Consider the following 12,289-nt stretch of genomic DNA (forward strand, 5'->3'; position numbering starts at 1 on the left):
TCAAGTTATTTGCTACTGCTCATCTACACTAATATTATAAAGAGGAAAACTTTGTTTGTTTGTTTGATTGTAATGAATAGGCTCATAAACTACTGGACCGATTTTAAAAATTCTTTCACCATTCGAAAGCTACATTATCCACGAGTAATATAGGATAGGTTTTATCGCAGGAACGGGAACTATACGAGTTTTTCTTTGAAACCGCGGGCGGAGCCGCCGGCGGAAAGCTAGTGTCGTATATAGCAATATGTGGATCACGTGATTGTCAAGTGAGCGTGTGTATCAAATAAATGACGTGTGTGTCGAACTTTATTCTAACTCAAATAGTGCAAATAAAAAGTCTTTTTTTAGTAAATTAATATAGAGATTATTTGAAAAAAAAAAAAAAAAACAACCACTAATTCGAATATTTATGGCTATTTGGAAATTTCTATAGCGATATTTTGTACCTGCAGTCCAGGAACAAGTTTGTCGGGGCGAAGGCACTTGAGCACCAGCAGCTTCTGGAAAGCATCCAACTGACTTTCCAATGGCTTTGGATATGGCAACCTGTGTTTGGATTTCGAAAATTAAGTTTCATTGATAATTAGATTATCAATTCATTAATTCGATCATTAAAAGTTCGATTCTCGGTCGAAACAATTAGTGAATTTTCGAAAATCTTTGAATGCAGTTCTATTTCCTTTTAAAAATAAGAATTTGAATGTTTCCTTTCAGCAAAATTTACTATCTAGTATATTTCAAGTACCTACGTTTCCTCCAGGGCCCACCGCACTGTATAATATATTAAGGTTTTTATTATAATACTTACAGTATTAAGTAAACGTTATGATCATACTCGTTTGGACAATTCTCTACAAATACAACAAAATCATTAAGATAAACACAAATATCCACATACTTATGCGGATTCCACGCATCATAATACGTCTTAAAGAACTTGGTCTGTTCCGGAAAGTCAGTGACGAACTGCTTCATAGTGGGAACTGAAGCCAGTTCTTGCATGTCGAGCCACATGCGCTGGGATATCCATTTCGGTTCCGGGTTATCTAATTCCTGGAAATGTTTTGAAGCATATTATGTGTACCGACACAGACATTTCTATTCAAACCATTTTGTTTTTCCTCGCTAAACAGAAATCAACATTCCTGCTGCTATTAGTAGGCTATTATTTTAACCATTCATTGTTACATAAACTTCTGCTAACCTAACCTAAACGTCTTATCAATTGCCCCTATTTTTTCAATCTCATTCATAGTGTCCAATTTTTCTGCTACCATCTAAAAAGTAAGCAATTTTTAACAGCCAGTACAAACGTGCATACAGCCCTCCATTTATTCAATCTTCGCTCTATTTCGCAGTAAGCTATAATCCACCGCCTGTACACATTTCTCCATCATATGAACTACTTTCCTTCCCCTTCCCTCCTATACTAATTAAAACATACACACCCCCTACCAGTTCAATCTTCCTCCCGTTCAGAAGGAATGCAAACGCCTGTTGTCGTATAACATCCCTATCGAGGAGCACGCATATGCGTAGCAGGAACGCGAACAGCAGCTTGTGCCGTAAAGAAGAATAGCTAAATTTCCTTTATTTACACTATTTAAATCACATACCTGTTCAATTTTCCCCCCATTGAGCAGAAACGCAAACTCCTGTGACCGTATAACCCCTCTATCGAGCAGTATCCGCGCGCACAGCAGGAACGCGAACAGCAGCTTGTGCCGCTCGAACAGACTGCGGCACACGTTCACGTACAGTAAGAACGTGAAGTGCTCGATTATTATGTCTACGCGTTCTATTATATCGTCTGTAATGCATTTTATTGTTAATTAAAATAGTATTTTGATAGGCAAGTGATCATTTTATAGAAAAATAAGTCTCAACTGGTTATCAGCGGTGAAGGTCACTCTCCGTTCTTAGACCATTGTATTTATTGGAAGAAACAAATTAAAACGTTAACATAAAATGTAGTCCAGTTCCAGTTGCTAAGATTCACTTTGGTGGGAAATATTATCATACATACACTGGAATATAGAACACATGCACTAAAGTGCAAAACACGACAGTGCACGACACTATAGTGCATGACACTACAGTGAATGACACTACAGTGCTTCAACTACAGTTCATGACACTACAGAGCATAACAAGATGTCCATTGAAAAATAGTCCTTAACTACCTACCATTAGGTTCAGTTTCCGCCATGCTCCTCACAAACAGCTTCACGAACCACTCGAGCGAGTACTGGTACATGGGGTCCACATTGGCCATCCCGGAGAGACAGAAGAACAGGATCTGTCCCCTGTTGGCGACCGGCACGTAGCCTTGACGGGCTTCGTCTATCTCTTCTGACGTTTTCTCTATGTCTTCCACTTTTATCTGACCGAAAAATCCATTGATTACTAATTGTATATTTGATTTTATAGTGAAAAATTTTACAGTATCTTAATGTGCATCATCATTATTATATTTAGATGAAATATTAATAGCACTCTATAACTTCTCACATAATAATTCTATGTATGTCTCTTCTCACATAATAATTCTATGTATAAATTTATCAAACAAAGATCCGTCTTGAATTATTCTTTGAATTAAATTAGAATTGCTAAATTGATGCTATAAATACAAAAGATTCTTGAAAATAAATATAATTTGAATTTGAATTTGATTTTCACTATAGCAACTTCTGTTTTTACATTTCCTTCTCTTTTATCAAATTCTTTTCACTTTTGTAATCAGCATCATTGAACAATGAATTAAAATTGACTTAAGGATCTAAAATATAGTCAATGATTTAAATTATATAAAAATTTATGTCTCACCAAAATCTCCGCGCTCTTGATCTTAATAGCTTCCAGCGTGAGGATCAGCGGTAAATCATCCACAGGCGAACCCTCACTATTGGACAGCCCATACAAGATGGCCGACTGCATCTCTGCCAATTGAGAGGACATTTGTGCCCGGGAGACTATGAGCTGCCCGCGGAGTTCCTCAAGGTCCGGACGTTCTTGGGCCACTACTATTGATAGTAGTTGTTCCGCTAGACCACTGTTCAGAAGAAATAGTGTTATGATGAAATAAATAATTTAATAAAATGGTCAGTTATCCAGATTAAAGTTAAATTAGCGTATAGTGGAGGTATAACAACTGCAAACCTAAAAATATTCAAATGCTTATCATCTTCAATAATATAAAAGCGAAAGCGAAATCATCACAAAATTTGAAAAAAATGTTGAAATATAACATTGAAATTAGATGGGTAAATTTGTAGTTACTGTGGTAATTTGTGTACGTTTAGAACGGTTTTTGTAATAGGGCTGTTTTAAAAGCCTTTCGACTTGATAGTTTGTATGGAATTTTTAGTGTTATAAGGTTGAAATTTGGTAGACAGGTAGTTAATAGTCCTCAAAAATGTTCCCACAAATCACATTACAAACCTGGGCACCAGCGCAAAGTTGACAATTTGCACTTTAACAGACGTCTCAGGCGTGTATCTCGGGTTGGGCAGCTTCGTGGTGATGTAAAGGCGGAAGCCGGCCGCGTACGGGATCAGAGAGTCGCCCAGCTTCAGTACTAACTGACCAGCTTGACGGAAGTATTGCCGCTGAGAGTTTATCGAATTGTTTGTTTAATAATCATTACAATAAAGTAAAAAAAATGCGTTTGTGCCGAGCACACGTGTCTGAAGTGAAACTTCTTTGGAAAGATTTATAGATAAGTACTAAAATCGTCGCCTTACTCCATGACGTGACGGTATTGCCATGACGTTACCTTGAAATTTTACTCTCAAAGCACTTTCGCTTCAATAATAAGTTTTTATTAGTCAAGTAATTAAAATGAAAATAATAAAGTTTTACTATCTATGGGCAAGAAAAATTTACCTTCAACACTGGATCCAGAGCTGGGTCCAGTTCTTGCCCCACATTTTCTAAAAGGATGGGTTTGCCGAATCTTAGTGCAGATTCAAAATTACGCAGTAGATCTCTATCATTCGGCTTGCACACGACCAAGCCTTCGATTTTACCCTATTCGAAAAACAAGAAAGTCAGTTAAAGAACTTTATTCGATGAAAATGTTTTTTAAGGAGCCTCGACGTGAACCTCCCAGAATAACAGATATTTTTCTACAATTTTCAGATTTTTTTTTATCAATTTTTAATTGGAATGTATGCGTGTATAACATGGTGCATTTGTACGTGTGTATTCATTCGTGCGTGTGTATATGTGTATGTGTGTTCACCATAGCACGTATCCACTTGTTGGCCTGCGTCTGCGGGTCGATGATGAGCGGCCAGCGGCGCGAGTTGGACATGAGCACGGCCGACTCCACCGACAGCGGGTCGCGCGGCAGCCCGTACATCTGCCAGTTCCTGGTGTATGGAACAAAATAAATTTTCTGCTGTCACAATAGCCAGATTAGGAACATAAAGAAAGATACCATTTATTTTAACACACAAACACAAAACAATAACACTATAAATTAATGCGAGGTAAATTATAAAAAATAATACAAACATAAAAATAAATAATACAATTAATACAAACTAAAAATAAAAATAATTTTATGTATCCCATTTCAGTAATTCAAACTAGGTATCAGCTATCCATCTATCCTCACAAACTTTCACGTTACTAATATAACAATAGGATTTTATAAAAAAATATTTAACTACAAGAACTTCAGAATAAGAACACATTATAAAATAAAACCTTATCAAGACAGCATCTCCAAGGATCGACAATGGTGTGCCGCCGTGCGTATGGGGTACTTCTACTTCCTGTATAATATAAAATAACAAACGATATAGACCCTTTTTTGTCATACAATATTAAAATTTAGACAAGATTAAATAGATAGTTATAATATTATTACCTCCATATGTTTTATCCATTCAGCCAACAATTCTCGTCGATATTCATCGGTGAATGGAGTGATGTAGCCAACAGCACCTGGGTATTGTATAGAAGTATACGCCTTTATAATTAAAACACTTTTAATTCAACAGTTAGAGAAGACAAGAATTTTAAAATTTTATTTGAATATTTTTCCAAACGGTGTAGAAAAACATCGTGATGAAACAGATTTTTCATAAAAGCGAAATATGCATAAATGTAAGTTTGTTGGTAATATTGATGAAGTATATGGCAAAGAATAGATAAAAGTTAAACTAACAAGCGCTTATTAGTATATCCCCCATCAGGTTCACGATGGCTATGTCCAACTCTTTGATAGTTCTGATCCAACGGACGCGCTCACTCGACAGACCGTTTAGAAGTCTACAGAAACAAAGCGTAAAATCTATACATATAATAAATCTGTAGAAGGGTCAATTCTGTACATTGAAAATATTGAAAAAATAAATAGCAGGGGGTGTTACTGGATCGATACCAAGCCCAAATATGTGTAAAAAAATTTTTGTCTGTCTGTCTGTCTGTCTGTCTGTATGTCTGTCTGTTTGTCTGTCTGTCTGTCTGTATGTTCAGGCATCACGTGAAAACTAACGGTTCGATTTCGATGAAACTTGGTATAATTATACCTTATTATCCTGGGCATAAAATAGGATACTTTTTATCCCGGAAAAATACGTAGAAAAAAAATAAATCGTAATTTTTCTTAATTTTTCCGCGCGGACGGAGTCGTGGGCGGAAGCTAGTTGACAAATATAGTTTTAATAAACTTCTGCGGTACGGTTAGTAAACTTCGGCGGCTGCTTTGACCTATAGTTAAGAATCAGTCGACGATACAATTATGTATTTTGATTTATTAAATTGTGGTACCATAAAAAAAGTTACCGTTAATAAATGTAACGGCATTAACGGTGACATGATAATAGCGAAATCTATTTTTCTGAGCATAAACTCTAAAACATTTTTCATGCCAAAGTTTCAATTTCTGTAAAACTCTTTTATCCTCGTCTATCTATCACCATATAATTCCTTGGCATCAATAATCAAGTGGCCAAAATTATTATCACCTGTTAGCACGATCCATCCTCGCCAAACACTGGTTGATGTCTTCTTCCATCTTCCTCTTCTCCTCTTCTTTCTCCTGCAGGTACGCGTTGAGTTTCGCGATACCTTCTAGCAGAGCTTGCATCTTGGCCTTTGCGTTGGCGAGCATTGCTAAACAGGACATAAATTAACAAAATTTCGTACCCAAAGCAAATGTAAATTTAATCGTATTTTAATCTTAGATATATTGACTCAACATGTTCTTATTATCTATTGTGCTTGACTACAAATTCAGTTAAAGTATTTTTTTTATTCTTGGCTATATTTACATTGCTTATCGCCTATGACGTTTCGCTCTCGTACGACTCAGAAGCTCCATTCAATTCGTAAACAATTGAAAACCCAGTGTGACCTCGTAAAAGGATTTCATCAAATAGCACTAGACCACGACAACTGCCATTTCCTTCTTGCCCATCCTTCAATCGAAAATAAATCATATGTTAAAATCAAGTAAACCTAAATAAACATACCCTCAACAGCAGCAAGTTCTTTAGTGGCACGTTCGAGCGCCTCCTTCTTGGGCGCGACCGCCTTGTTGACGTGATAGAACTTGTACATAGCGTGCACCCACATGCATAGCGACATGCACGCTTTTGACACCTAGTAGATGTACAAATGAAGATAAATTATTATTAAATTTTCTTTGCTTTGATGGACAAAATAAATATTTCGTCAATTACAATTAAACAGTTGAAATAGTAGACAAAATAGATGACATTAAAATATTTCGTAAGCGATCCATATTGCGGTAAGACATACGTTATTATGAAAACTTAATAAACATTTTGAGCAATGATAACGAACATTTTAAAACGATAGTAAGTACCTACTAGAAACGCAACAATGCAAACAGTAATGATCTATGAATATTGGAACTGTTGCTAGATTACTCCTTACTAGATGGGTTTTAAATCGAGTGAAAATTCCAATTTCCACACTAATCCTTACCTTGGAAATCTTCATCGGCTCATAATTAGGATCGACGACGAACCGCTTGAGCTTCTTGATCATGTCCTCCGTGATGGACTCCTTGTCGAACTTCATCAGTGAGTCGAGGAACGCACTCGGGTCCGAGAGCATCGCAGAGCCCGGCTTCCAATAGTTGAGGACTTTCTCGCCGAATGATGCACCTGGCTCCTGGGAGGGGTTATTTGTTTTCTTATTATTATACAGTTATTTTCAAACTCAAACATTTATTTATTCGATTTGACTAGAAGTAGAAGAACTTTTTAATCGTCATAACATAATATTTTTAACATTTAGTATCGTAATGAGGATTAAATTTAAAATTATTTTCTAACTTGTAATTTAAAACATGACGGATAGACGCCTTATAAAGAAATGTGCTAATATGTCAGCCAAAACACGAATTTTACTATGTGCATTTTATGATATTGTCACAATTCGTCATTATACCCGGCGCGGCCTAAGATGATCCCTATGACACTGACAGTTATTCTCAAAAGACAAACTTGTAATGGCGTCACCATTAAATTAGAAACGTATTGGAGGCGTCTAAAAATGGCATTTATTAATTTTTACGTAGCTTTATGCTATTACAATGATATTCCGTTGGAATTATAACAATTCTTATCATTTACGAGAAATTATATCAATCTGACTTTACGTTTACGTCCTCCAAAACTTACATCGTTGGCATTTATCGACTAGTGCGGAAAGTATCGATAAACAAATTTCGATAAAGGAAACGAGTTCACATTTTTTCCATGCTTAAGCTATAGTTCATTCACTATTGAATGGAACAGATGATCGCAGCATAATTAATTACCGTTCGCGTTAATTTACGTACCTATGATAATATAAGTTTTTTAGAAAAATTAAATGGGGGATTCCATTTTATGATAAAATAATATACACTGTGTTTCGTTTACATTATAGACGTTAAAAATTCATTTTATAATATTTGTAAAAACATGTTTACCGACGTGGCTGAATGCAAACCACGCCTTTGCCTATAAAATAGTAAAGTATCGACACGATCCATCATACGAGCAATCACTAAGACGAACTGTCATAGGGATCATCTTAGGCCGCGCCGGGTATAGCGTGTTTTGTAGAGCCATTACATGAATTTTGCTATGTCATAACATAACTTTTTCCTTCAATTATCTTTTTCGATCTTCGAGCGTAACATAAATATAATCATGAAAACAACATCCAATAAATTACACAGAAATATATTTGAGAAAATTTTCATGTAAAAATCGGACAACTACCCATTGTAGTACTATCAGGATAAACCAATATACGTCCCTCATCCCCAATATAGGACTCACTTTGATCGGCTTGATGTCGAACACGACGCAGAGCGACTCTATGACAAGCACGACTCCGGCGGGCGGCTTCTTCATCGCCTTCACCTCCACCACGTCGTTGCGGTTCAGCTCCTGCAGCGCCTTCTCCGCCGCGCGCAGCGCTGGCATCGCTTCGTCTGGACGCATGCATTATGTATCCATACTTAATATTATAAATGTAAAAGTAACTCTGTCTGTCTGTCTGTTACTCAATCACGCCTAAACTACTGAAACAATTTTCGTGAAATTTGGTATGTAGATATTTTGATTTCCGAGAAAGGACATAGGCTACTTTTTACCCCGGGACATAGGATAGGTTTTATCCCGGAAATCCCACGGGAACAGGAATTATGCGGGTTTTTCTTTGACTGCGCGGGCGAAGCCGCGGGCGGAAAGCTTGTGTAATATAATTTATGAATTTATGAAATTAATGAAATTGGTGTAATACCGTTTTAATAATAATTAGGTAGGATCATTTCATATTGTTAGTTTTACGGCTACGGCTTACGGCACTCCTGTTAGCTTTCGGTGAATTTGCAATATAATCTTTGCTTCTATATATTTCGATAATGCTTACGTTTTGTTTGGATTTCTTATTGCATCCGTTACATCTACATTATATTTACATTGAAAGTGTTGCATCTCAACTATCACGTTTCTTAAAGTAATATTTATTTGTATGTTTCTTTTAGCTAGCTTTGCGCCAACATATTTTGTGAAAATATAATTTTAACCTACAATCATTTCAAAATGTAGCTCTGATTTTATTTTATTGTGTATATTGAGAACATCCAAGCTCTGAATATTTCTTACTTTTATATTTCAATGAATGATTATACCTAAGTCTCTTTGCGCATCTTCCGCCATCGCCGTGGTTTCTTTTGCCATTTTTTCAGCTATAGCTTGTTCCTTTTCTACTTTTATTCTAGCTTCTTCTGCTATGGCCTGTAAAGTATCATAAAAATAAATTTAGTTCGTATCTTCTATCACGACACTATTATTCATAAGTTTTATTATTTTACTTACAGTATCAATAGCAATCTGGTCAATCACTTTCTTCGTCTCTTCTGCCGCTCTTTCCATTAAAGGCTTCAACTCCGCCAGTTCTATTTGCAATTGCTTCACTTCCACTTCCGTTTGATTCAATTTGTTTAATCCTGAAAATAAGCTTGCACTATCAGTATCAGACATTTGTGTGCTATTGTTTATTGAACATGTAAAACACCAATTATAGTAAACTATTTAAGTACACAGTTCCCCAGGAATCGAACTTACAGAACGTACCTTAACTGACCTGATCCACCATCTTACAATTACTTAAAGTCAAAAGAGTAAACGATAACGAGATGGTATAGCAAGTGATGTGGTTGGTCTGGTCAAGGTCTTACCAGTCTTCAAAGCATTGGATTCATGCAGTATCGCCTTCTGCTTCTTCCTAAACATTTCCGCGTAGGCCGCCAACATCTCCATGTACGACATCGGCGTGACGTAGTTGAGACGGTTCAGTTGAGAGAGGAAACGGGAGCTAGCTTCCACTACGCTCTGGTGTACGAAGCAGCATACGGACTGTAGGAGTGAAGTAAATTTTGATGCAATATTTTTTATTAGAATTTTCCTATCGTGTCATATGATCTGTTTACTTGTAACTTACGTTCATCTATGTTTATGAGTGCAAGCGATAATTATAAGATGTATAAATGAAATATTTCTGAATTCATAACTTATTTCATCTCGAAATTAACGAAATTGGGTTTGTCAAAAAAAAATGTTACAAAAAATTTATACATTCTTTCTATTTTAACCTACACCTATCATGTTATCTGTATAAAAATAGAATATGTTTTGAGGTTGATCAATCATTTTTTAACTTTAAATTCTGCATGCAGGAACAAACACATATCATACCATATATTTTGTGCTATACAAAAAATTAATCATCAAATTACTAACCACCATAGAGGCTATAATCTCATCCGTCGTCTGCAACTCCTCCATGTGGTCGAAGAAGTGCGTCGCGACCGAGTCGAGTGCGGAGCGCGGCCACTCACTGAACCAGTCGATGGTGCAGCAGTTCACTAGGGAAGGGAATTGGCGGAGACGCGCGCGGAATATCTAACGTGTGGAGTAATTAAATGAATAACTGATATAGTGTGATGTATTTTCTTTATTTTGAAGTGAAATTATTTAAGGCACGTTTAGAGTAAGGTGATAATTTAGGTATCTTTGAATCTCGCCAAAGAAGTTTCATTTCTGACGCGTGTGTTCGGCACACGCTCTTTTTTATTATTAGCTGTATACCTAGCATGCATTTGCAGGTTTGTAATATTTTGCTAAGATTAACTGTTTTCCAATCTCTTTTGTCCTGAGTAACCCGTTTGCCAATGAAATTACCTGATCCATCTATTTTACCTCCTCCACAAGGCTCATCACTACAAGAGTATGAGCAGCTGTAAACGCAAACACAAAATAGACGATTCAATGCTACCTATAATACACAATGAACCCACCTCCCCCACGGGGCTCATCACCACGACGATGTGCAGGTTGCTGCGCACGCGGCGCTGGTAGCACGCGAACAGGTTGCCCTTGGTGGCCGCCAGCCCCAGCTCCATGACCGCGTGCCGCACGGACGCGTACACGCGGTCCAGGTCCTCCGCCTCGTAGATGTTCGGCACGTCACCAGAGCTGAGGATGTTGTTCAGGTCCTCGAGGAACGACTCCATTTTTATCTACGGGTATTTTTGGAGTAAGAAATATGATAAAAGAACCATAATTACTCAAATAAAAGTTGCGAAAAGAAATACTTTCTAGGTATATTTTCTATGTGATAATATTTGGATTGGATTTAGTTCATTTCAAAATGTTTTGAATTCATCCTAAAACACACTACCAAATACGAAAAGTAGTTTCTTTGATCAAAAACCAGGAAGAATCAAAGAAGAGAAAAAGCACAATCGAATTAATAAGAAACATCAGAACCTGTGCATCAGAGAACAAAAACACGATGCCTCTGTTATCAGCACCAGCTTTCAGCATGGTTTGCTTGAGATCATCGCGCCACTCTGATTGGCCGTACGCTTTCGTGATCTCGATTTGTACGCACTGTAGTTCTGACATGTTGGCCGCCAGGCGAGATAGCGATTGTCGACCTGGACAAAGACATGTTGGGTTTAAAAGTATCATCATTGTTATTAGTTTCATTGTCGCTATCGTCATTATTACTGCTTCCACCAGAATAAACTTTATAGTTATCATTATCATCATCGTTTTTAATTTCATCATTAGAACATTTTTCATTATTACTGGTATCATCATCACCATCATCATTTTTACCTCTATTATCTAAATAGTTTATCTACATTATGTGAAAATTAATGTTTATTAATTTATTCAGACCATGTGAATTGAAAGTAGGCCATTATTTAAAAAAATAATGGCCTACTTCACACAAAAACCTTTTTAAGACACTTTTAATTATCTTTTATACGGTCATCCCCATACCAGATCCGCCCATGCCCAGCAGCAGTGCGTTGGCCATGGGCTGGCGCATGATGCGCGCGAGCCGGCACAGGTGCGCCACCGCGTCCTCGAACAGCACCAGCTCCAGCGGCGCAGTGGACGACAGGTTGTACTCGTTGAGGTAGTGGGCTAGCACTTCGTCTAGCTACAAACGATGTAAGGGTCGAAAATTGGGGATTTTTTTTGGAAATTATATGAAATTTTATCATTCGGCCAAAAATAAACTTTAAGCAGACTAAAAATAGTGCGAAGATTTTGAAATGTTACGCTCCTGGGCACATCAGTAGACAAAAGTAACAGAGACGGCGCTCTAACCAACACCGTAAATCGATTGCACTATTACTAAAAATTTCGGGAATATTCTGATCTTGAAATAAATATCGTCAACGTTGGCAACGAATTCTTAAGCTTATTTAATTTTCTGTTTATCTGCT

At 36.9% G+C, this 12,289-nt stretch overlaps 1 protein-coding gene across 1 annotated transcript in view; it reads right to left on the bottom strand.

Moving 5' to 3' along the window:
- The window catches only part of LOC123701526 (dynein axonemal heavy chain 1-like), a 56,313-nt gene that overhangs the window by 11,156 nt on the left and 32,868 nt on the right, over positions 1-12,289 (bottom strand). The window contains exons 52-73 of the mRNA XM_045649030.1: positions 11,838-12,000; positions 11,316-11,485; positions 10,844-11,065; positions 10,287-10,448; positions 9,725-9,902; positions 9,363-9,493; positions 9,176-9,281; positions 8,319-8,473; positions 6,970-7,158; positions 6,492-6,621; positions 5,985-6,132; positions 5,183-5,286; positions 4,883-4,959; positions 4,720-4,787; positions 4,250-4,379; positions 3,892-4,035; positions 3,448-3,614; positions 2,833-3,058; positions 2,191-2,386; positions 1,620-1,813; positions 902-1,056; positions 450-549 (exon numbers count right to left, since the gene is read on the bottom strand). Coding sequence (XP_045504986.1) covers positions 450-549; positions 902-1,056; positions 1,620-1,813; positions 2,191-2,386; positions 2,833-3,058; positions 3,448-3,614; positions 3,892-4,035; positions 4,250-4,379; positions 4,720-4,787; positions 4,883-4,959; positions 5,183-5,286; positions 5,985-6,132; positions 6,492-6,621; positions 6,970-7,158; positions 8,319-8,473; positions 9,176-9,281; positions 9,363-9,493; positions 9,725-9,902; positions 10,287-10,448; positions 10,844-11,065; positions 11,316-11,485; positions 11,838-12,000 — 3,315 coding nt within the window. The remainder of the gene's footprint in view (positions 1-449; positions 550-901; positions 1,057-1,619; positions 1,814-2,190; positions 2,387-2,832; positions 3,059-3,447; positions 3,615-3,891; positions 4,036-4,249; positions 4,380-4,719; positions 4,788-4,882; positions 4,960-5,182; positions 5,287-5,984; positions 6,133-6,491; positions 6,622-6,969; positions 7,159-8,318; positions 8,474-9,175; positions 9,282-9,362; positions 9,494-9,724; positions 9,903-10,286; positions 10,449-10,843; positions 11,066-11,315; positions 11,486-11,837; positions 12,001-12,289) is intronic.

Source organism: Colias croceus, chromosome 21 (genome assembly GCF_905220415.1).
Source record: "Colias croceus chromosome 21, ilColCroc2.1".
NCBI classification, from domain to species: Eukaryota; Metazoa; Arthropoda; class Insecta; order Lepidoptera; family Pieridae; genus Colias; species Colias croceus.